Source organism: Triplophysa rosa, linkage group LG17 (genome assembly GCF_024868665.1).
Source record: "Triplophysa rosa linkage group LG17, Trosa_1v2, whole genome shotgun sequence".
In the NCBI taxonomy this organism is placed as follows: domain Eukaryota; kingdom Metazoa; phylum Chordata; class Actinopteri; order Cypriniformes; family Nemacheilidae; genus Triplophysa; species Triplophysa rosa.
In genome coordinates, this window is record NC_079906.1 from 18,091,693 (window position 1) to 18,113,613 (window position 21,921).

Sequence of the window (21,921 nt, forward strand, 5' to 3'; positions counted from 1 at the left end):
GAAATGGTAGTCAGTCAGCATCAGTCAGAATTGCTTGCATTGGATGTTTTTTTTTTCTTTAAATCTTTTTGCAATGTAGCCTATCATAATCCAACAGTTTTCTATTATTCGTATTTTTAGCTTATAGACCTAATGTGGAATGACACTTTTTAATGAACTGTTTTGTTGTAGGGGTACAGAGTAACTTACATTACATTCTTTTAGCAGTCAGTTATAGGCCTAATTAATATAGGCTATTCATGAAGGGAGAGGGCTCAATTTTTTGTTTGAATTTACTTTGTTTTGCTAAATTTTATATAAAGTTGTATTGTATATTATTGAAAAGCAAGACAAATTATAAAAAGCACATTTTGACTATTCAGTTTGTGCAATAGTGAAAAAAATAGCTTAATAAATAGAAGAAATGCAAAAAACCATGTTCGGTATTATTCGGCCTTCAGCCAAGTGTTCGGCTTCGGCCAAGAATTTTCGTTTCGGTGCATCCCTAAACAAAAGCATATATTGATCCACTCCAATACTTTTAACCAAGTGGCAAGTGCATAAACGTTCCACAACAAGAATTACAAAGTTCTCTGAAAGTCAACAGTTTGATTTATCCAGATTATAAATCATCTTTATAGTCATTTCAATATATTATAGAACGTTACATAACTTTTTAATCAACATACACAGTCTATCACCGAGTTCTTAGTATCATGCTCTGAATGAAACACGAAGGCTCATAAGAAGGCTTCTAATAGTCCTATCTTTTGGTTCCTGGAGACACCCAGGACCCTGGCTGGAATGTGTTGGCAGTGCTTACAGGCTCCTCGCTAACTTCAGACTGTCCAAACAGTGTGGCAGAAGCATGGCCTTTGATCTGAGCCTGAACAGGTCGAGCCACCAAACCTTCCTCATACTCTTTGGACTGCAGGGCCTTGTCCCTCTCCTCTACTTCTTCGGCTTTAATTTTGATGTTCTCCCTGTAGCGTTCATTCTTTAGCAACTCCTATAGACAGTAGAGGTATGTTGAGACACTTTGTAATATGCTATAATGTCTGCCTTATGACCATCACAGGTAGTCAATATTTTACCTACATAAAAAATAAAATGCAAAACATTTCTGTTCTTGGCACTTATAATCTGAAAGATATATAATACCTCTACAGTAGGCGGGTGCTTCCGTCTGCCTCTGATCCAAGCTAAAGAAAAAATCATCATAGTAAGATAATTTAATACAAAAAAATACATTTTGTTAAAACATCTATTGTTGGCATATGTCAAATGTAATGCAATTTCAATCCTGTCTAATACTGTAAGGCTACAAGCAGTTATACACTACTCTACAGTTACAGAAGCAAGATTGAAATATTGGGTGTGATGTACATCATTATAAAAGTAGTATACAATATTACATTATTTGTTTAGGTTTTTAATAGTTTTCTTTATTACCATCCCATTCAGAGGGAACACTGCCCTCTGAGTACTCAAACGCTGCTGGATTGGCAGCTTCCACCAGGCGTCTGGGCCGAGTGACCCTTCCTGCAGAAGAAAAGAATGAGGTTGAATCTAATGAATTGTGTTTGCCTGTTAAGTTGAAAAAAACAAATATGAAACAAATAAATAGGCTGTTTTCAACCAATAGCTACAGCTGATCAAGATTGCTAACACTTTATTTCATTTAATTCCCTTTTATATTTAATTTCTTTATTTCATTATATTTAAATGGACCATTCACCCAAAAATAAACACTCTATCACCCTCCTCATGTCAGTCAAAACGTTATGACTTTTTCTTCTGTGGAACACAAAAGTAGATTTTTGAGAAATGTCTCAGTGGTTGTGTGTCCATACAATACAAGTCAATGCAGAGCAGACCAATGTTGTATGGTTATCTTCTTCAAAATATCTTCTTTTGTGTTCTGCAGAAAAAGGAAAGTCACACAGGTTTGCAATGACATGTGGGTAGTAAATGCTGAAAGGGTTTTCGTTTTCGGGTAAACTATCCCCATAATGAAAAACATAAATGAAGTATAAACGGTTGGCCATTACTGGGTTTATACACGTTAGTTACTATTCAAAGACTTAACTTGCGCATGACCTACCTGTCCATGTCTTCTGCTCGGGTACGTAATAGTATTTATTTCCTAAATGATCCGTACCGACGTGCTCTTTGACCACTCCAAATGTTCTTCGCAAGAGAGAGGTAAAGCGGCTCATAACTTAAAGTTTAACGACAAAAAATCTTTCAAAATATACTGTTCAAGTGCACATACATAATACACACACATGCACTGTGCGTCCTATACCTACGCAATTACGTGAACTAATACTGTCATATGATTGGCTCCTGTGCTTGCCACGACCAATCAGATTTCACGATATAGGCACATTTAAATGCGTCACAACATGGCCGCTTCCTACAACAAAATGCACAACAGTCATATATTTACCCCAAAATATCTCATGAATTTAGTGTAAAATGCAGAATGATTTTATTTAGTTTAACAACGCTGTTTGGCAAGATAACTAATAATCACAAATCCTGTGTTTTGTGCTTAAATATTATTTCAAGCGATCATAGTTATTGTTTTGACACAGCCATAACAAACAATACATACAGACAGATCTAAACGCGTAAAGCTTTATGTGTCCAAAACGATGCTGAGTTTTCTCTATGCCAGGCAGTCGGGCCTTGACGACCCTGTTCGTCTGAGACGTGCAGAGTCCACACGAAGGTATTGCCATTAAATACTAAACTAACAATACTAATATTAAACTTGATCTGTTTTTCTTCGTTTTCCCTTATCTATGGTAAATGTTTTTTGCTCGGTTTTCATGTAATCCATTTTTGTAATATGGCTTGCGTGTTTTAAAGTGCCATCAATTATGTGTACTGTATGTTTAGGGTCCTGAGTCTGGAGTTGAACTACGACAGGGATGTTGATCGTATCCATGGCAACGGTATTAACACGCTTGACATTGAAGTTGTTGAAGGAAGATAGTAAGTTCTAGTCCCCAAGCAATATCATTTATAGCAAAGGCAGATCAAATACGCATACAATATATACAAGTTAAGTAAAGCTGTGAGCTGTTTTGCATTGCAGTATGTTGTCAGGTGGGTCTGATGGAGTAATTGTGGTCTATGACCTGGAAAACAGCAGCAGGAAGCCTCATTACACTTGCAAAGCAGTCTGCACTGTAGGCAGGTCAGTGTGGTATCTTCATTATTCACAGTAGTTACAATAGTTACAGTGACCAGCAGGTGTCAGCATTTTATATTCTGAGTTCAATGTCACAGCGCTAAATAAATGCCTATGAAGTATTCTTATGTGTGTTTATTATGTGTGACTTAAGTTACAACTCTGTTTTTTATGTAAAGGTCCAGTCGGTACGTGCATAAATTCAGTGTAGAAACAGTGCAGTGGTACCCACATGACACTGGAATGTTCATATCCAGCTCATTTGACAAAACCGTGAAAGTGTGGGACACAGAAACTCTAAAGGTACTCCATCCAACACCCCAAACCAACCAACTGATTGCTTTGATTTGTAACTACTTCATCTATAAAAAATGTTCTCAGATGTTTTGAAATGCTATTGTAGAAGCACATATCTCTTCTATAGTCTCTCATAACCCTTATGTGTTGAGTTAAGCTATTTGCATTGTAACTGACATACAGACAGTGGAGTGGTGGTTAAACACATTCTAACAGCCCCTTTAAGCTCAGTTATACATTGGTGTACATTTACGTATTTTTTGTAAACCTTGGGTGTAGCAATGTGTTTTTGAAATGTCATTATAATGGGGTTACATTTACTGTATATGATGTTGTTTTTTAGCCAGCTGAGGAGTTCCAGTTTGATGGCAATGTCTACTGCCATCACATGTCTACCATAGCCAGGAAGCACAGTCTTGTGGCAGGTGTGTTGTCTGCTTTTAGTTTGAAGGCTAAACCCAACATTGAGCACGTTGCTATTCTGTAACACTTGTGATCGTTCATTACACTTTGATGTCATGATAAAATCTAATTTAAACCTGGAAAAAACTAAAGATGAGGATCTTTTAGTTCTAGTATAAGATTCAATAAAACACACTTGATGCTTTTAGTACATTTAGAACAGCACAAACATTTTTCTTAGAAGTGAGAAATCCAGTAAGGACAGGTTATAAACACCTTTACGTCCATGGTTCATTATCTCTGTGTTTTACTCTTTTCTTCTTTGAGTTTCAATAATACAAACTTCCATATCACATATCACAAACTATTGTTTTATCATTATTATGCGTTTAATGATCTATAGTAAGTATGTTATCCAGAAGCATTTTAAAGATCATATTCTATGCCTACCAAATGCACAACGTTAACTGGTGTGTTTCGTGAGTTTGCCCTTAACAATGTTATTGTAGGAGTCCAGTGTATTTGTGATGTCGTCTTATTGTTCTCATTCAGTTCTGTTGTGCTCTGTGTTGGCAGTTGGTACTAAAGACCCTAAAGTGCAGCTTTGTGATCTGAAGTCTGGGTCTCGCATCCACATTCTGCAGGGTGAGTAATGCCTGTTGTGTGTGAATGGAGACAGCCCTGGTTGAGGGATATTGTACTCTTTTTAAAAGCCAAATACCTCAAATGTGTTACACAAAGAGAGATTATTGACTCTTAAAGTAATAGTTCAGCCCAAAATTTAAATTCTAACATAATGTTGTATGAATTTCTGTGGAACACAAAAGAAGATATTTTGAGAAATGTATCTGTGGTTTTGTGTCCATACAATGGAAGTGAGTAGGGGACCAGTGTTGTTTGGGTACAGACATTCTTCAAAATATCTTCTTTTGTGTTCTGCATATGAAAAAAAGTCACACTAGGTCTTTAGTTATCTAGTATATGAGATCATTTGCATCCATCTGAGTTTCTTATTCACATATGATGGTTATGCGAATAAAATGAGGGCTGGTTTAAATGTCAGTTATGGTAAAGTGTGTTTTCTCTGGCAGGTCACAGGGGTGAGATCCTCTCAGTGAGATGGTCTCCACGATACGAGCACATCCTGGCCACTGCCAGGTAAGCACTTTTAACACCTGCGCAAATTTAATTACACCTGTCTTTACCCCACTGACTACTACTGCTTTTTTATTATTCAACTTGTTTTGAGTGGCTGTACATAGCAGAACGTAGATATACATTAAAAACATTAAAAAGACCTCATTTTCTACACTTAGTGTTTTGCTGATTTGCTGACCAATTTTTTTGGCATCCGTTACGTATTTGTTAATTCCCAAATGTAAGGGCTGATGTTTGCCTAAAGAAGGAGGAGTTATGACACACGCACATAGACTTCACACCAGGATCTAATTGGTTTAAAGACCTGACAATCTGTATCTATTAGAAGAGGCATTCTTGCCATTCATTTAGTTTTTTTCAAGTTTGATTGTGAATGTCGGTGGCTTGAGACGACAGTAACTCTTGTCTATGGGATTTCCGGGTCAGCACTGACAGCAGGGTTCGTGTCTGGGATGTTAGAAGGGCTTCAGGGAGTCTTTTCACTTTGGACCAGCACAATGGAGACAAATCGAAAGCCTCATCAGAAGCAGGTGAATTGTGATCCTTTTGAACTGAGAAACACATCGTAAGTAGATTTAAAGCAGTATGTTGTTGAAGCAAGAGCAATGTATAAAATGCATTACTGAGTATCACTAGTACACGTCGATTTTGAGAAAGCATGAGAAGTGATATGCAAGGTCAGATCATAGGCTTTCATCACTGTTATCAAGCTGTTGCCATAGCGACGAGTGCAGCGAGCGGAACTGAATGAGGACAATAACCTCTGTGTATGAAAACTGCTGCTAGCTCATATTACAGCGCTAGACAAACACTGTTTACAGTACAAACCTTAGAAACTGATCTGCACTTTCTTCCTTACCTGAGCTCTTCATTTGCATGCCATTCTTATCTCACATAAATCATAAATGTCACAAAACTAAATTGGAATAAATTGTTTGAATGGAACATTAAATAATGAAGTATGCCATCTTTCTAGATTCATTGCCTTCATAATGGGGTTAAAGAACATGGTCCATTGTACATACAGTATTAAACAGTATTTTTGTTCATTTTTCAGCGAACACAGCCCATAACGGGCGAGCGAATGGATTGTGCTTTACAGACGATGGACTTTATCTCCTTACAACGGGGACGGATGATCGTATGCGTCTCTGGAATAGTGCCACGGGAGAAAACACGCTAGTAAGCAGCAGACTTTTAAAGAGTACATAACTAGGGATTTTTAAGGGCCTACTTTGGTTTATGGAGTGTCCAACAATAAGTTTTATGTACATAGAAAGTGTAAAAACACTGTTATTTTGTAATAATAGGTAGTTATTCTTACCTTACTTCTTGACTGACTTTCAAATGATTCACTCCGCGATTCATCAGTCTAATCCCCTCCTTTCCGCTAGCCTAGTCTGATGTGATTGGTCAGATGGTATAGACTGCTGTGATTGGTTTACCGCGAATGAGGCTCACGAGCTCCAGTGTTTGGGGGAGAAGAGTGAAGTTTTCGCAGGCAGTCCTAGCAAAACGTAGGTGGGGACTATATGTAGTGACGTAAATCCGCGGCGGTTGGCGAATCGGACTAGGGCACGACTCGTTTGCGTGATTCAGAGTCGACTCCCTTTGTTATGCATTCACCTTCGGATTTACAACTTGGCAGACTGCTTACTTTCAAACACGGCAACATTACACACTGCATGAAATGTAATTTTCATGAACTCATGTTATGTACACTTTAAGTCAGTGGTCACCAACCCTGCTCCTGGAGATCGACCGTCCTGAAGATTTCAGCTCTAACCCCAATCAAACACACCTGAACTATCTAATCAAGGTGTCCAGGTTTGCTTGATAATTACAGATAGGTGTGCTGAAGCAGGGTTGGAGCTATTGCCATACTTCTTAGTTATCATGGTAACAAGATAAGATCTTTTATAGTCATTTAAAGCTCTTGGCCAAGAGTTTATTCCGCCCTGTCCCGGTTTTTTTTTTGCTACTTCAGACTTGTGTTAGGTTGCTCCTTTCACAGAGAGCTTTAGATCTTTATCTTTTGAACAACAGAAGGGGTTCTTTCTCCCCACAGGTGAACTATGGGAAGGTTGTAAACGAGAGCCGGAAGGGCCTCAAGTTTGCCGTATCGAGGGGCTGCAGCCCGGAGTTTGTTTTTGTGCCATGCGGGAGCTCGGTGGCAGTGTATGGGCTTCACTCGGGAGAGCAGATCACTATGCTGAGAGGACATTATAATAATGTAGACTGCTGTGAGTTTCACTCAGATAACCAGGTAATACTCACACTGACTAGTTCAAACACTCAATTGGTTATCTGAGCCTGTACCATTGTTTGGCCACTGAAACTAGTTTACAAGGTGAAAATAAGTAAAAAATGAATCTGTTTTATGTCTGTAGGAGCTGTACAGTGGAGGTAAAGACTGTAACATCCTGGCCTGGGTCCCGGTGCTAAGACAGCCTGACATTGAGGATGAAGGAGTCAACTCTGCAAAGGTAGGAGCAACTGGCGTTCCACCGGCAACACAAATGTCATGGTTTCAATTCGCAGGTAATCTAGATGGGACAGAAAGCGAATTTTATTTGTGCACACATAAACACTCTTTGTTAGTGCCCTCATCTGTCTCAGACAGCAGATAAGATAATATCAGATAAACCGACAAACACTATACCCATTATGTCATGTATGCATTCAGACATGTTGTACGTGTGTGATGTGCACCTGAGCTCAAGTTGCACATTAAGTTTGTTCATTCATAGTTTATCTGAATTCATTTTGTGAGTCTGATATCCTGTTTTACCAGTTTTTCTACCCAAGTTTAAATAGTCTCAAGACTGATCGTAGTGACCACACGTTTAGTAATATTTGAAGAGTTTGGTTCCAAAATGAGATAATTTATTTTCAAAAACCATGTTTTTTTATTGTGTTTTATTGTGGTAGTTAGCTGTATTTTATTTAGTTATTATGGCTTAAATCAAAACAAACCAACTGCAGTTTGATTGATATTAATTGGAATGCACAATGAAAAAAATGATATTTGTTATCTCATTTTGGAAAACTCTTCATTTGTTTTCTATACCGTAGCATCATTGAAGCACATGAGTTTAATGTTTCAATATTCTGGTTGTGTATTTTCACAGGGTGGAACACAAGCTGCTGTTAATCCTGCTTTTGAAGATGCCTGGAGCAGTGATGAAGACTAAAAGTCCCACTTTTTGTTATTGAAGAAGACCCACAGAAACCACTGTATACATTCCTTCAGTGCCTTTACTACAGTTGTATATTGCATCAATAAATGCGTTTGTTTAAATGTATTCATTTAGCAGACATGGGCAGAAAATACCAAACATACACTGGTCCTCGTGTTTAAATATGAATGTTTTCATTACTTTGTGTACCCGTGGCACCTCTGTGCACTCTCGCCTGCTGATGTGTTTAGGCAGACCTTTGGGTTTTTATATTTTACATAATAGGTGTCTTGAGGTTTGACTACAGGATTTGCATTTCGCCTTGAGGTGGACTGCAAGTCTTATCAATTAAAGACCATTTGTGTCATGATGTTTATCGAGTAGAAATGTATGCTTGTTTATCATGTACATAAATGGTGCCAATTAAACATTCTGAATGAAAATCTTTTTAGTGAATTAAAGATGAAAAAGTGAAAAAGTACGAATAGGGAAAAACATGTAAGCTGACACTTCATATTTTGTATTTGCAGAACTTTGAGAATACTACAAACATTATTGTGTTTTTAGTTAATAAAAAACTTTTTTAAAACATTGTAAAATGTATATGATCTTCAATGTGTCGTACTGATAACGTGATAACGTAATATTCGATAACTCTCGATTCGCACTCGCGATACTGCGTTGTCAGTCCAGAATAGGTCTGCGTGAACTCGAGTATAGATACCAAGAGGCGAAACTGGTGCTTTTTGGGAAACTGCGCGGCCGCCATTTTGGGGTGAAAATGCTAGATAACTGGCGTGGTTTCTAGCGAGCCAAAGCTTTTGTCGTCATGTATTATAATCATTCAGGTTGAATTTCATCTTTAATGTCTTTATTTTTTAACAAAGCATCTGATATTGTCATCGCGACTGCAAACAGCCGAGTCAACTTTCACCCCAAAATGGCGGAAGCGCAGGGCACTGGTGTCTATATGGGGAGTCTGCAGGCAGTTTTACGCTCCTGTTGTTCCTTATTAGTCCAGTAGGGGGAGTTGAACGACAAAATAAAAATATTTGTAACCGAATCAAACTGTTAATCAAATATGTAATTATGTATGTGTAAGATTAAAAGTAAATAAATAAACTAAACTGAAACTGGAAGTGCTTCTGGACCAGTGAAAATTAACTATGGTAAAAGTGTAGTAACCATGTTTTTTATTGTTGTATTGGTGACTTGGCAAAACCAATCTTACAGAAACCATGGCTTAACTAACGATATGCAGAACAGGTTTAAATATTTGTAGATATCTACTAACGGTCTTAATACATAGCTTACAGGAGAAAATTGATTTGCGATTGCAACTGCAATTTAGTGTTTTTGTGAATTGAAAAAATAATAATACAGTTGGATCAGATGTACAGTACAACAATAATATATAATCTACTGTGGCCTAGTAATATACAAATATACAGAAGACTTGAGTGTTTGTTGTGAATGTATAGGCAAAGTTACATTCAAATATTAACCATATTTAGCCCATAAGACATTAAGTGCAATCATATGAAACATCAATTAAATATCTGCCATGCATTTAGAACAGTGTCCTGCATACTATTTCATGACGAAAAACATAATTCACCACTTTAAGAAATTTCTAAGGTCTTTTATCTTCTAGGAAAAAAGTGACAAGTTTCTTGTGAACAACATTATTTATTAAGACTATTATCAAAAACAGGATTGATGATCATTATAGGATGGCTCTCGATAATGACTCCTATGGGTTGCCACTCTTCTTCAAAATGTTCTTAATCCTCCTGTCAAACTGCTCACGCTCACTGATAAAAGAAAGTTTAAAGTTGTAGACAAAATTGTTATTGGAAATAATGGCAGGATGTCATGCTTGACCATTTCTCCTTTATAGCATCCTTACATACCTTATGTCAATGACAGGCCCTTGTAGAAATTCCTCCTCAGCCTCCAGCATGGTGAGATTTTCCAAACCAGCAAGGGAACAGATGATGGACAGTGAAAATAGCGGCCCCTGCTGTTCAAAAAATGTATTGCGATTCAGTTCACACCTCAACCGATTTGAATCGTCACTCATTATAACCGATTTTCAACCGGCTCACTGTGAATCGTTACATCCCTAATCACAACATAATAGGCCTAATTAGCCAGCCAACAATTGCTATTAAGAAAACAAGATACACGATTAATTGGGCACTAACAATCCCAAACATGATAAAACCCACATTAGGAGCACATAAATATGAATCAGGATCATTAAGCTATTTTAACAAAAATTACATTACATAATATGATCATTTCTTTTATTCCATATGGGAATAAAGTTTTCAATTTGAGTTCGAACATGTTTGTGGTTGTTGGTGCTCGATTATTGATCTTTTGTTTTCTTAATACGCATTTAAGAAAATTGTTTGCTGGCTAATTATTATGTTGACTGTGATGTTCTCACCTGAGATTAATTGTTAGTTCTGAATATGGGGCTCTCCATTTTGTAGTAAGTTGTAACGACTTAAAATAATAAATAACTTAAGTATGTGTGCAGCTAAATTGAAATGGTTTACATACAAGCCTACTGTAGTAACGTTATGTATTAATGCATGTAAACAGGGTCACCCTTACGAAAATAAACCATGTTTTTTTTGTGGTACAAGTGTAGTAACCATGGTTTTTTGGTGCATTGATTACTTTACTATGGTTTTTACAAAAACATGGTTTTCAAAACCATGGTTATTTTGTGATAACCATTGTTTTACTACAGTAACCATGTTTTTTTGGTTTTACCTGTAGTAAAACCATGGTCAATTTTCGTAAGGGCAGAAGAATATGTTACCAGAAAAGGCCATCACATAAACTAGAGACAGAAAACAAAATAAAATTAAAAAGAAAATAATTATGAAAACGAGTAAGAGATTATCGAGTAAGCATACACGTGGTTAGCTAAGGTTGATCCAGACAGAACATCGACCTGGTCAATAATGTATACATTTTATTGTCTTTGAGTATAAATTACACTTACAATTTGATGTTGAAATGAATTCATATCGATATCAATAATTCGTTTAAAACTATACATTTTGGACGATTGCCTGAAAACGTTTATTTACCATAACTCGTGATCAGTGTTGGGTGTAACTAGTTACTAAGTAATTAGTTACTGTAATTTAATTACTTTCCCCTTGAAAAAGTAAAGTAAGGGATTACTCTTATTTTTTCTGTAATTTAATTACAGTTACTTTTGATGTAATTAAACTAAATACTTTGTGTAATATATGTGTGTGTAATAGTGGAATTGACATCAAAATTCAGAGTCTAACTTTAAAATCTGTGCTTTAATGTATAATTCTCACATTTGTAATAATTTGGTCAGTTAATAATACTACTTTATGTAGTTTAATATTATTTATTTGAATGAATTAAAAGAGCCCTTACATGCCTATCCTTGAATCACTTAACTAATCAAGGTTGATATAGGATATAGAAAGTAATTAGTAATAAGTAACTAAATACTTTTTGGAGAGAGTAATTTGTACAGTAATCTGATTACACTTTTGAATATGTAATTAGTAACTAGTAATTAATTACTTTTTGAGAGTAATTTACCCAACACTGCTCGTGATGGACGATGAAGTTATCTGTTCTTAGGTCTGTTCTGGTGGTTCTTAATGTACAGTGCCCCTACTGGACAAATAAGTAAAAACAGGGGCGTAAAACTGCCTGGGGCGCAAAACTGCTTGGAGCGTAAAACTGCCTGCTCCAGGTCTGCAGACTCCCCCTTCTCACTGGTGTTGCAATGGAACGTTCTATTGAGTTTCGCTTCTTGTTAGTATGTCCCAGTGTGTGCGATTGCACACAGAGACATACTAAAAGGAAGCAGAAGTGGCCGTTGTTGCCTAGACAACATTCAACTGTCACACACATCAAAATACAGCTTTCCATTACGGTAATTATTTATTCATTCATTATTTCGTATGTCATGTTTACTGTATACTTACATTTGTTTATTTGGTGGCGCATCAGTTAAATAATTTATTGATGCAGTGTAGCGTCACTAAACTCTGCCTACTCGCGGTGACTTGTGGGTGATGTCAGCCGTTAGCGTGTGCATCATGCTGCACTTCGAATTTCTACCCTAAGTATTCGGGAATCTTTGGAATACTATTTTCAACATACAGTACTACGATTTGGGACATACTAATTCTACTTTCGAATACTATTAGGGCGGATAGTATGCTGATTGGAACGCAGGGTGGGTATCTATACTCTTTGGTGAAGTCCAACACAACTTTCATGAATTGCTTCATTTGATGCGATCCAGTCCACGTAACCCATAAAGTACAGGTATTCCAAGCCCTGAGCCGTCGTTTGACCAATCAGAGCCTTTGGTGTCACAATCAGGTGTAAGACTCCGCCCACCGGCATTGTGGAGTCAGAAGACGGAACTCTCGCTGCTGCTGAAACGTGGTTGATGGAGCTCGTGCAGACACACCCTTAGCTTTCAGTTTTTAAATGACTTTTTAGTTTTGAACTGACAGAGGTGGACAACGAGCGTGTCGGTGAACGTGGGAGGATCTGAAGGGGGTAAGTGGTAATACAGATATGAATTTTCGTCTGTTTCACGGTGGGACAGGTGCGAGATCTTGCGCTGTTGTGAGTGATGTCGGCCTTTAAAAGCGAACAAATTCAGTCTCTCCTGTTAAACACTGTGATCGAATCAAAAATTGTAGGCTGTAGACTACCCTGCTTAAAAACAATATAAATCATCACGGGAGTTCTAATGGATTTAATGGTTGTTATGGGAATTAGTGATCTCTGTGGGTCTATACTGATAATGTGTTTTGGATCTCATCTTGGTGGGATGTTATTATCATTAAATCCCTCTGGAATAAGGCTAGAAACATTACTTTAAGTAATTTGAAATAGTTTAACTGGTATTTGTAATGGAAACCATTAGAATTTGCATTGTTTTTTTCAGCAGAGGAGTACATTTTACTTTCCAAATGTTTACATTTAGTTAAACCTTCTGATGTCATCTATCATGAATAGTTTTAAACTATGGTAGACATAGAAGTGCAAGAAGTTTAACTCACTTGTTGCTAATGTAACAAACTGCGGAATCTGTCATGGTTTAGGATTATAGAAAAAACGAGGCACCTCCCACGATCAACCATGACACATATTGTTGTTGGGGTCAGTTTTGATAATATTGAGATTTCTGAAGCCCCAGAGTTGAATGCACCTGTGTGAAGGGAAGTAGGTTTCCTCTCGGTCTCATGGCAACAGGCGTGTCGAGGCTTGTGGTGAAGATTACAGTATCCACGCAGACAAGTGCAAGATAATTGGACTGGTACACCCTGAAACACATGTTGGATTAGTTTCTTTTCAAAACTTTTCTCACTCCTCACTTGTTTCAAAACTCTAGTACACATTTTATGTACAGTGCATAGTGAGTTTAAGGTCCCTTATTCACTTCACTTGTTAATATTTTGTTAGTATATGTATATATGTACACATACAGTACTGAATCTAAAGTAAATTAGATGACTCATGAAAATGAATTTGATTAAAATTGTATTCCTTTACATATTTTTGGGGTGTCTAATGTGGCTGTGACGTTTAGTACTGTATTATACGAATATCCAGGCAGTTCATTTCTACGAAATGCAAGCCCTCCCCCGTCCCCATTCACTTTATTTGTATCATGTCAAGAACCTGTTAGTGTCTTCCTTTCTTACGTGTCTCCAAATTGAACTGTTGAATTTGCATTCTGTATGCATCTCTTTGGCATCTCTTTGGTTGTCCACCCCCATTATTGTAAAGGCTGACTTCTGCGTCCCTAACATACACTGACTGCTGTCCATTGTGTCCAACACTTGCTCTCTTGTTCAGCTCCGAGGTTGCTGGAGAGGATGGAGGACGATCCAATTGTTAACTTCTTATGTTTTCACACAATACGACCTTTCATGGTTGCTCCACGAAAGAGTCCTTCTTGCATCTGTACTTAGGTTCCAGATCACGCCATGCTATTTGATAAGGAGAACGTAAATATAAGTGACCGTATTTACTGTGTCATTACACATAGGTTACAGCATAGACAGCTGCTAAGCTCAAGTTTCATCAGCGGCAGTGGTACTAAAACAGGAAGGAGTGGTATTGTACATTTTGTGAGTACGGGTGGCGGATAGATCATCTAAATGGATGATGATATCACCACACACACACACACACGTGCGCACAAACCAAAATCTAACATCCATAACAAAAATCGGAACATGTTCTATCTTCAGCTATCTAAATGTACAGATTGTTGTGCCTATCAAGCCTGGTGTTAGTAAAAATGTTAAAAAGTCATTTCTGTCAGATCACCTTTGGGGTACACACTGTATTTTTATATAACAATGCATATTTACCATAATAATAATTCATACTGATAAGTTAAGTTTCTAAATTGATCAAAAATTGTGCTTTTAAGAGATACAGTGTGAAATATATACTTGTAGTGTATCGATTTTATGTTTCTTAGAATGTTAAGCTCAGTATTAATCACATTTATTTGTATAACGCTTTTCGAAATCTGCTTTAAAGAAAATGTGTATTTCAACATCACAAAACCAGAATAGTCTGTTATCAGAGGTGTTTTCAGGAATGTACAGTACTAAGATTATGCAGTTGGCTAATATCATGTATACTTTTAATCAGAAATAGTGAGCATGTTATAGCAATGATAACATGTCGAGAAATGTGTCTTTAATCTAGATTTGAGATCTCCGAGTTTAGGATCCAATTGTTCTACCTCATTTAGTAGACTTAGTAGTCCTAGCTAGTAGCTACTACCAAAAGTCCAGAGTTGTGTGATCTTAAAGACTGGTTATACAGAGGAGCTAAACCGTTCAGGGTCTTGTAAGTAGCAATACTTTGTAATGGCAAAACTTAAAGGTCCAGTGTGGAGGATCTATTGACAGAAATAATATACATAGCTATGTCTTCAGAGGTCTATAAAGACCTTACATAATGAAACGTTATGTTTTTATTACCTTAGAATGAGCTATTTCTATCTACATACACCGCGGGTCCCCTTACATGGAATTCGCCATGTTGGTTCTACAGTAGCCCTAAAAGGACAAACTGATTTTTGTAAATATGTTATTTCCTTGACGACATCTTAGTCCTGTGAGAGCCACCGTAGTGCTTCGGAGGGGGGGAGGGCTGAAGTGAGCCATTGGTTGCAATTCGCAATCTCACTGATAGATGCGCTAAATTTCATACGATGGACCTTTAAAATGTTTGATGTTTTGGGATGAGTTACTCCTGAATGCACACAATCATTTCATCGCAATTGTTCTGTTTTTACTGGGTGTGTCTTGATATTTTAAAAAAAATGATATTTTGAATTCACACTTTGCCGTTTGTGATTTTGTTGGTCTTTAATTTCTTTAGGATTGGATTTTTGGCAGTGATGGCGATCCATGATTTTACAACCACAGCTGCACAGCTGTATGACAACTGGATCAAAGATGCAGGTAAGAATACACAATTTTAAATGGTTTAATTTCTAACATCTTGAAATGTGAAGTAATAAAGAGAAAGTAGGATAGATACTATTATTTCTTAACACCAGAAGATCATGTATTCATTGAATCCTCACTGATTGTTATTGTAGTATAATAGTTTTTCACACATCAGTGTTTTATGTCAAGCTCTAGGAATAATGATGTAAAGCAACAACAAAACAAACATATTCACAAATCTGCTCTAAATAAATATAATGCAGTTACTGTAGATGTCACAGTGTCATTCTTGCAATGCAATGCGATGTGATTTTAGACCCCAGGACAAAAGACTGGCTGCTCATGTCGTCTCCACTGCCGCAAACCATCATTATTGCTTTGTACATCTACTTTGTGAAGTCACTGGGGCCCAGATTAATGGAGAACAGGAAGCCGTTTGAACTGAAGCAGGTCCTCATCGTCTACAATTTTAGTGTCGTGGCTTATTCTCTTTACATGTGTTACGAGGTAATTGTTATTTTCTTTGCTCGCAAGCATGTTCCATGTTCCCGTATTAGAAGGTCGCGAAGTTTACGAAGGCACTTTTTTTTGTACTGATCAACGTGTTTGGCTGGATTCCTCTCCTTTGAGAGATGAAGGTGTTAAAGGGTGGAATGAGTAGACTCTGAGTAAAATAGGTCTAAAAAGACAGAAGCTAGCCAAACAACTGCATAATGTGATATGTTTCAAATTTAAGTAGAGTTGGTATTTAAACACAAGTATGTATGCTTGAAATTGATCTTTTTACTGTGTATTTACATCAACTGGAGCAATACATAACTAATGTTCCTTAAATTGCGGTAGTAGCAAAAAGAGTGTTTTACAAGTGTTTTGTAATTCTTGCATTTCATTTTCTCTTTCTCTCTTTCTACAGTTTGTCATGTCAGGTTGGGGAACAGGGTATTCATTCCACTGCGATCTGGTGGACTACTCTCAGTCACCACAAGCCATAAGGGTGAGCATGGGAGAAATGCTGCTTTACCTGCTGTGTGAAGGCCTAGCCGCACCCCTACACCTGTTGTCTTATCGTGTAATCTGGCACTTTTAGGTATTTGGCTTGGGGACTTGTTTGTCAAGTTGGCTTCCCTGGATCTAAATGTGAAATTGGTCAATGGGTGCACAATTATAGACCTCTTCCGTACACACCTGCTGCTAAATAATACATTTAATTTGTATGTCTGATGCAGTGACGCATTACACATTTGTTCGTAGAAATAATGGTTTGAATGTAAAATCGGCGCGCATGTTTGTCTCTTTGAATCCAGATGGCATGGACTTGCTGGCTCTATTACTTCTCCAAGTTCATTGAGCTTTTAGACACTGTAAGTAACTCTTTTTCTGTTTATTATCATTTTTTCATAATCTCTCATCTTTATTGGCTTTGTTGGCACAACAGTAACATCTGTTTGTACAGTTTGGTGATGACTGAACGTGAAAATTGGTTTGTAAATGTGGTTGTCAATACCCTAGAAACACTGAATAAAGTGGATGTGTAAAATGGATTAGATGGCAGCCAGTCTGTTGTGCTTTTGCTTCTCTATCCTTTTTACTAGTGGGTCGAGGGCGGAGATAAAAAATGGAATTCTTTGTTTTAGGGAGGCACCTTTATGCCTGAAGTGCTTGTTTTTCTTGCAGAGCAGCAACAAAACCTGAGCTCTATTTTCAGCATCAGTGGAATGCAAATAAATATCATTTGGTTTCATTCCTCGGTTTGTAAAAAAACAACTACAGTGATGGATTGTTCAACGATTAATCGTGATTAATCTCATCCAGAATAAAAATTTGATTACATAATACATGTCTGTGTACTGTGCACATTCATTTTGTATTTATAAACACATACACATACATATATAATAATGTTTATATATAATTTCAATTATATATACATGCAAAGTATGTTTTATATATACAAAATAAATATGAACAGCGCACATACGTACTGTATATTATGTAAACACAAACGTTTATTCTGGATGTAAACAGCCCTAGTTATTGTACAGCATTAGAGGAAATGTTTCTATTTGAAACAAACAATTGCAGGTTACTTCATGTGCTTTTCTTTATGTTGTCAACTTACATTTCTGAACGTAAATAATTATACAGTATGTATAATTATTTTTTTTAAAAAATTTAAATTAAAATTTACGTTAAGTTGGTTATTTGCTCAATAGCTGATTTTTTTTTCAAATTGGATTATAAAAATGTACAATCATAACACTGTTTTGGGATTATAGGCATCATAACAATTAAATATGAAAGCTGTCATTTCATCACCACCAACACGTTGCTTCATTACGTTGCCATTAGTTGGATTCCTGCCCCCAATTTGTACTATTAGTTGAGCTCTTGTTACTTCATCAGGCAGTTTAATATTACATTGATTTTGAGATGTAATATTTTTGTGTTTTATTCACACTTTTCTAGGGGAGTAAACCTTGGATTGCCTTATTTACGTATTAAAAATGCCATAAAATGAAGTGTTTTACCTATTTAAAATATGACCGATAACTTTCAATGCCTCTTATGGACAGATTTTCTTTGTGCTGAGGAAAAAACACAATCAGGTCACCTTCTTGCACGTCTACCATCATTCCATCATGCCTTTCACCTGGTGGTTTGGGGTCCGGTTCGCTGCAGGTGCGTCTTCTGAGACTCCGTAAGTACACCTAAAAAGATGCTTTTTAATATCAGGCATCTGTTTGTTTTGCAGGTGGCATCGGGACGTTTCACGCCCTTCTAAACTGCATCGTTCATGTCATCATGTACACATACTATGGACTGTCAGCCCTGGGCCCTGCCTACCAGAAGTATTTATGGTGGAAAAAGCATTTAACTTCAGTACAGCTAGTATGTGTAACAAAATATTTCATTTCCATTTCACCCTAAATGTTTTTGAACATCGTTGAATTCGGGCTGGTCATTTAGAAGTCCATTTTGATTATTATATTCTCTTTCCTCAGATCCAGTTTGTCATTATAACCAGTCATATAAGCCAGTACTTATTCATGAAAGACTGCCCTTACCAGTACCCCATATTCATCTACATCATCGCTCTCTATGGCATCGTCTTCCTTCTCCTCTTCCTCAACTTCTGGTATCACGCCTACACGAAAGGCAAGAGGCTTCCCAAAGTCTTGCAAAGTTCAACCCTGTCGCAGAACAACAACGGCATTTACCGCAAGAAGGAATAACCGGTGAGACCTGATCAGCGAATCAGCAGTGACAATCTACCTACGACAGGCGTGTGGCTGCATTTTTATATCAGGAATATTTAAACGTACATCATAAAGGTTTATCTCAACGTTCTGGGCAAACGTACAACAGTTCTTCCTTTTTTTACTGTCCACGGGGCATCTGAGTTGAAGTGGGTCATTGCCCTAAGGGCTGTTTGCATGGCCACTCCTTTCTCTCACTTGTTTTCTGCATACTGATGTGTTTCTAGTTCTTCTTTAATGCGATATGAATGAGATACAAGCCTTCCAGCTCCTCCCTCATGGCGGTCACATTGTTTTATTGACGTTTTAGCTATGATTTTTGTATATTTAGCTCTTTACGTCTCTATTTATGCCCACGTTAGCTAATAACCTGGAGATTTAAGGTCCCACAACTCAAATCTGTTCTTTCCCTATTAAGAATGCTCTGCCATGTACAGTAGGTGCTATTGTCTGTAATATATTGTGGGTTTCACCCTCTACATGTGACATTTGAGTTCAGAGTGAATGATAGCAATACCGTAACTGTCCTTGAAGGAACCGATGCATGAAAATTGCACTTGTGGTGAAACAGGACAGGAATTGTGAAGCTCTGTGTGACTATGTCTTTAATATGGTTATTTTTCATATGCGGTTATCATGAATGTTTCAGGCTGTTTGGCCTAGACAGGAGCCCATGCTATTTTTGTATTAGGAAACAGAGTATGTTAATTGATAATTTTTAATATTTATGTAAAAAATAAATGAGGCATTGAATTATATTGCTTGTTTGGGTTTTTAATGGAGTGACTGCATCAGCTGTGCGTGTCTAAATATGTCCCTAAAAGTGAGCTTGACCTGAACATACTATTCGGGTTTTCTTGTACAGAAAATAAATCTTAAAGGGATAGTTCACCCAAAAATGAAAAATCTGTCATCATTTACTCACCCTCAGGTTGTTTCAAACCTGTATAAATTTCTTTGTTCCAATGAACACAGAGAAAGATATTTGGAAGAATGTTAGCAATTTTCAGTTCTGTGACATCATCCACTACCATAGTAGGATTTTTTTTATTTTTTTGTTCTGTTGAACACAAATATAGATATTTTGAAGAATTTAGGAAAACAAAGAGTTCTCGGGCACCTTTGACTACCATTTAATTCTTCCTACAATGGTAGTCAATGATGTCCCAGAACTGAAAATGACCAACATTCTTCCAAATATCTTTGTGTTCATCGGAACGAAGTAATTTATACAGGTATGAAATGACATGAGTGTGAGTAAATGATGACAAAATTTTTATTAATTTTTGGATGAACGATCCCTTTAAGGCAATTTTAAGACAATGCAGTTTATTTTTGGTTAAGGAAATCAGTATCGTTTTAGATGTGTGTGAGTGAGTGTGTGATGCAATTCATTATTAAACAAACGAATTGATGCTTATTTGAAAATAAAATATTTTTGTATGGGTTAAGTTGAGGAGTAGTCTTGGTTGGTGGGTAGAACATACAATTTGTACAGTATAAAAGTCATTATGTCTAGTCTACAGAAAATCCCCACAATGTCTAAAAATGAGCATGTGTGAAACCCTTTCGAAATGCACTTTTTCAATGGGGGCGTGGTCTTTTTGGGGGGCATTTTTATAATAAATAAACTTTTTTTAGTTATCGTGATGCTCAAAAATATTTTATTGGGTAGAAACTTTGAGTGAGTCGGAGTTTTTAAACATCATTGAAAACAGAGGGGGGCCTTGCAGTCGAAAAGGTTGAGAACCCCTGATCCAGAGTATCACAGCTCCCCCATGTGGTGTAAACAGTTATAGCAACTTATTACACGGCATATTTGAATGCTTGATTCTGATTGGCCAGTCGCGACATTCGAAGGGTTCTTATATTCAAATAACAACCTCTCAAAACTAATAACACCCTGTAACCCGGATGCTGCAAATCATTTTGAGAGGGGCAGTTTAATATTACACAAAAATGAATTAGAAATATGTCTTTTATTATTACACGGCTCATTTGAATGCTTGATTCTGATTGGCCAGTCGAGACAATCCAAGGGTTGTTATTTCCAAATAACAACCGCTCAAGTAACACCCTGTAACCCGGATGCTGCAAATCATTTTGAGAGGGGCAGTTTAATATTACACAAAAATGTATTATAAATATGTCTTTTAATAACATATATGATATTATATTTACAAATGATTAAACCAATTTGCCTGTTCGTGATGTTTAAACGTCGTTTCTTACTTTAAAACCGAAACTAAGCGGCTTTTCCTCGCGGAAGGCCTGCATTCGGTAAAAATGAGCTAATCAAATATTTTAAATTCACATTTTATGTCCAGCTTTTTTCTCATGTGGCATGTAGCCGTGTAATAAGCGGGATAATGTACAAGCAGCCGTCTGTTATCACGAAATTCTGCGATAACAGCCGGCTGCCTGTACAAACTGAATTTTGCTGATGTCATTTTCCTGTGGCTTACGTGGTGGAGCATTGCGAGAACAGTAAGATCATGGGTTTGATTCCCAGGGAACACATATACTGATGAAATGTATACCTTGAATGCCTTTAAATCACTTTGGATAAAAATGCTTAAATGTAAAAGGACTGAAAACTGTACCTGAGGTTACTTTAATGCTTGAAGACGCAATAATGCTGAATAGGTGGATTTTGTCAACTTACACTCTATAGAAGTGTGTTAAAATATTAATGTATATGCTTTCATGTTCTAAAATATCAAACAATCTGTATTTACCATGCAAGTGGAAAGAACATCATAATCTCTCTTGAGATGTTGGAAAGTCAAAAATACAATATTTTACCTAAAGTTTTGCATTGACCCTCAAACTACCCCGCAACAAAACATCACTTGCAACGGAAAACTAAAGAATGGTTTGGAAAGAGGAATTTTAGATGGTTTATAGTACAAACACATATGAGCGATCACCTCAAA

General features: G+C 36.9%; 3 protein-coding genes across 4 annotated transcripts; 2 read left to right on the forward strand and 1 right to left on the reverse strand.

Moving 5' to 3' along the window:
- Nucleotides 1-107: 107 nt before the first annotated feature.
- Nucleotides 108-2,306, reverse strand: ndufaf2 (NADH:ubiquinone oxidoreductase complex assembly factor 2). The gene is made up of 4 exons (XM_057356229.1): nt 2,084-2,306; nt 1,432-1,521; nt 1,141-1,181; nt 108-988 (listed from the first exon to the last, which is right to left on the reverse strand). Exons 1-4 carry the CDS (start codon nt 2,196-2,198, stop codon nt 743-745), a joined length of 492 nt encoding a protein of 163 aa, XP_057212212.1. The 5' UTR covers nt 2,199-2,306; the 3' UTR covers nt 108-742.
- An 83-nt stretch (nt 2,307-2,389) lies between these two features.
- Nucleotides 2,390-8,804, forward strand: ercc8 (excision repair cross-complementation group 8). Its single transcript, XM_057356228.1, has 12 exons — nt 2,390-2,716; nt 2,887-2,982; nt 3,086-3,187; nt 3,361-3,484; nt 3,822-3,903; nt 4,457-4,525; nt 4,972-5,038; nt 5,465-5,568; nt 6,096-6,220; nt 7,107-7,304; nt 7,429-7,524; nt 8,170-8,804. Exons 1-12 carry the CDS (start codon nt 2,640-2,642, stop codon nt 8,230-8,232), a joined length of 1,203 nt encoding a protein of 400 aa, XP_057212211.1. The 5' UTR covers nt 2,390-2,639; the 3' UTR covers nt 8,233-8,804.
- Nucleotides 8,805-12,084: 3,280 nt separating this feature from the next.
- On the forward strand, nt 12,085-19,743 carry elovl7a (ELOVL fatty acid elongase 7a). Of its 2 annotated transcripts, none has more exons than XM_057357481.1 (8): nt 12,085-12,163; nt 15,658-15,740; nt 16,045-16,235; nt 16,642-16,722; nt 17,033-17,089; nt 18,302-18,407; nt 18,481-18,617; nt 18,731-19,743. In XM_057357481.1, exons 2-8 carry the CDS (start codon nt 15,677-15,679, stop codon nt 18,959-18,961), a joined length of 867 nt encoding a protein of 288 aa, XP_057213464.1. In that variant the 5' UTR covers nt 12,085-12,163; nt 15,658-15,676; the 3' UTR covers nt 18,962-19,743. The 2 variants fall into 2 exon arrangements, with proteins under 2 accessions (XP_057213464.1, XP_057213463.1); XM_057357480.1 differs by lacking the exon at nt 12,085-12,163 and adding an exon at nt 12,639-12,801.
- Nucleotides 19,744-21,921: the final 2,178 nt, after the last annotated feature.